This window comes from Neophocaena asiaeorientalis, unplaced genomic scaffold (genome assembly GCF_003031525.2).
Source record: "Neophocaena asiaeorientalis asiaeorientalis breed wild unplaced genomic scaffold, Neophocaena_asiaeorientalis_V1.1 scaffold357, whole genome shotgun sequence".
Lineage (NCBI taxonomy): Eukaryota > Metazoa > Chordata > Mammalia > Artiodactyla > Phocoenidae > Neophocaena > Neophocaena asiaeorientalis.
The window spans coordinates 2,356,778-2,359,353 of NW_020173270.1; the positions used below are offsets into that span (position 1 = coordinate 2,356,778).

Sequence of the window (2,576 nt, forward strand, 5' to 3'; positions counted from 1 at the left end):
CCCGCGCTCTCTCTCTCTCCCTCCCTCTCTCTCTCCCTCCCTCCCTCCCTCCCTCTCTCCTCTCCTCTCCCCTCCTCTCTCTCTGAGAGGCCACCTGGAACACAAAACACCTGCCTGCCCAGGCTAAACTCACCGAGACGTGGGCCTCTTCACGCCGAGGTTATTGGGCGCCTCGTTGGCCACAGTGGACAGAGACAGGGTGGACTGGGAGTAGACTTTGCTGAGCCGAGAGCCTGGGAGCAGAGGGTGTTGGGTCAGGCCCCACCTGAAGTCCCCTTACCTCCACATATGCCCAGGGGACCTTAGTTGGCCGGCTGGTGAGGGAATGTGCGGTCAGCCCTGTCCAAGACCCTCGCCCTGCGCAGCCTCGCTGGAGAATGACCTCCCCACCTCACCCCACCACGCCAGGCTGTGGGAAGCGGCCCTTCACCTGTTAAGCCGTGGAGAGAACCCCAGGCCAGCTCTGCCCACGGCCCTTACCCTGCTGCAGCCCCACATCCTTGTGGAAGCCTTGACCCCTGGGAGCCCACGCTTCGGCCCTGCGGATGCGCCCTGCACCGCCCGCCCCACACACCCACGGGGGCCTCACCCAGCAGGCCACGGGCTGTGCTTCGCGCCAGGGCCGAGTCATCACAGCAACCGGAGCGTGGCCGGGGGGCCCTCCGACCGCCCCGGCCCGGCCCCCCGCTCCCCATCGCCCGGGGCCGCAGCACCTTGTCGAGGTCATCCATCAGCTTCAGCTGGGCCCGGCGTTCATACTCGAGCCGCGTGAACTCCCCCCGCCGGGGGCCCACCTCCTCCTCGGCTGGGGCCCGGGTGGCAGGGGCTGCAGTTGAGGCAGGGGCCGCAGGAGCTGCGGGGGCCGGGGGCCCGGGGGCTGCTTCCTCCTGGGCCAGCCTGCAGATTGAGGGGATCGAAGCAGTCAGGTTGTGGGGACGCCAGTGGTGGGAGACTCCCCAGGCTGGGTCCAGCCTCACCTCGCAGCCTCCTCCCTCCGCTGCTCCTTCTCGGCCTCCTGCCACTGTTTCCGCCGCCGTGCGTCCTCCACCCGCCGCTGCTGACGCTCCAGCAGGCTGGCCCTCTTCTGGGCCATCTCGTCCTCGGGCTTGTCTTCATCCTGGGGGCAGGCACCAAGTGTAGCTGGCTGTCCCTCCCCTGGTTCGGCTGGAGTCTGACCTTGTGTCGACCCAGCCTGCCAGCCGCTCGCCTGTCCTTGAGTGTTTGTAATTGTTCTGAAGGCACTTGATGGGCGCCTGCTGTACGCACAGCCCCATGCTGGGTTCTGGGCACACCAAGCACTTAACCCAGCGGGGAAGGCAATCAGGTATCACACCAACATTGGTGAACACCAGCAGAGGCTGCGGTCAGTCTACACTGTGGGGAGGGACCTATCCTGGCCTGGGGACACCGAGAGGGGCCTCCCAGAGGAAGCAACCTCGGAGAATGATGGTGAGGACTGAACTGGGTGGGGGTGAGCGGTGAGGAGAGCATTCTGGGCAGTGCGAATAGCTAGTGCAACGGCCCTGAGGCCAGAACAAGCCTAGCAGGTGTGGAACAGCAGGGAGGCCAGTGTGGCTGGGATGCAGAGCTGGGGAGGATGCCATAGGATGAGGTCAGGGGCAAGCAGAGCCTACAGCCATGGGAAAGACTTTTATTCTAAGAGCAAAGAGGACCTACAGAAGGGTTTGAAATAAGGGGGTGACAAGGTCCAATTTACATTTTAAATAAATTTTGCTGACCGCTCAGTTGAAAATGGCCAGGGATTGGTGTGTGGTGAGGGGTGGGCAGTGGAGACCAATCAGGACATGACTGCAGGTGTCCAGGTAAGAGGTGGTGGCCCAGGCTGGGGATGCCAACAGGAAGAAGAGTGATTGGATATGGAAGAGTCAGGAAGGGGAGCCAGTAGGGGATGAAGGAGGGAGCAGGAGGGAGGGGATACCATAGAGGACCCTAGCCCCATCTGTCTAAACCCACTCTTATCCATCTGTCTGTCACCCACCCATCCATCCATCTGTCCAGCCCTGTCCAACTGTCTACTACCTGTTCTCCCTCTGTCTATCCACCCACCCCATCTATGTGTCCATCTGGACATACACACCTTACCTTGTCTGTCTGCCAGCTGCCAGCTGGCTAACCACTCATCCACCTCTGTTCCCCCCTCACCCCAGTTCCATCTGTTTGTCCATCCATTGGGAAAGCCCTATCCATGCGACTGCCTGTCTACCCACCCGCCCACCCATCCCTGACCATCCATCCATCTACTCACCTGGCCCCTCCCCCACCTGCTCAGGTGACTCTCACCTTATAGAAGAATCCCAGCCCGGTCCGGGGCTCTCCCTCTGAAGATGCCTCTTCTTCTAAGGAATCCTCAGCACCAGGGGGGCTCCCATCTCCGTCATCCTCAGCCGTGGGCTCTTCCAGGCTGCTCAGCGGGATCTCGACGAGGCCAGGCCGGGCCGCGGGCTCCTCGGGAGGCGGCCCCTCCGCCAGAAGGATAGAGGAGCGTGTCTGCATGGGCACCTGGCTCGGCGAGAACTTGCGCAGGTGGGGGAGGCTGTCCACATCGTGGGGAGGCG

At 62.9% G+C, this 2,576-nt stretch overlaps 1 protein-coding gene across 1 annotated transcript in view; it reads right to left on the bottom strand.

Annotated features, from left to right (window-relative positions):
• The window catches only part of CAMSAP3 (calmodulin regulated spectrin associated protein family member 3), an 11,332-nt gene that overhangs the window by 1,302 nt on the left and 7,454 nt on the right, over nt 1-2,576 (bottom strand). Inside the window, exons 13-16 of the mRNA XM_024746013.1 lie at nt 2,302-2,568; nt 978-1,117; nt 590-897; nt 134-233 (exon numbers count right to left, since the gene is read on the bottom strand). Of these exons, the coding sequence (XP_024601781.1) occupies nt 134-233; nt 590-897; nt 978-1,117; nt 2,302-2,568 (815 nt within the window). The remainder of the gene's footprint in view (nt 1-133; nt 234-589; nt 898-977; nt 1,118-2,301; nt 2,569-2,576) is intronic.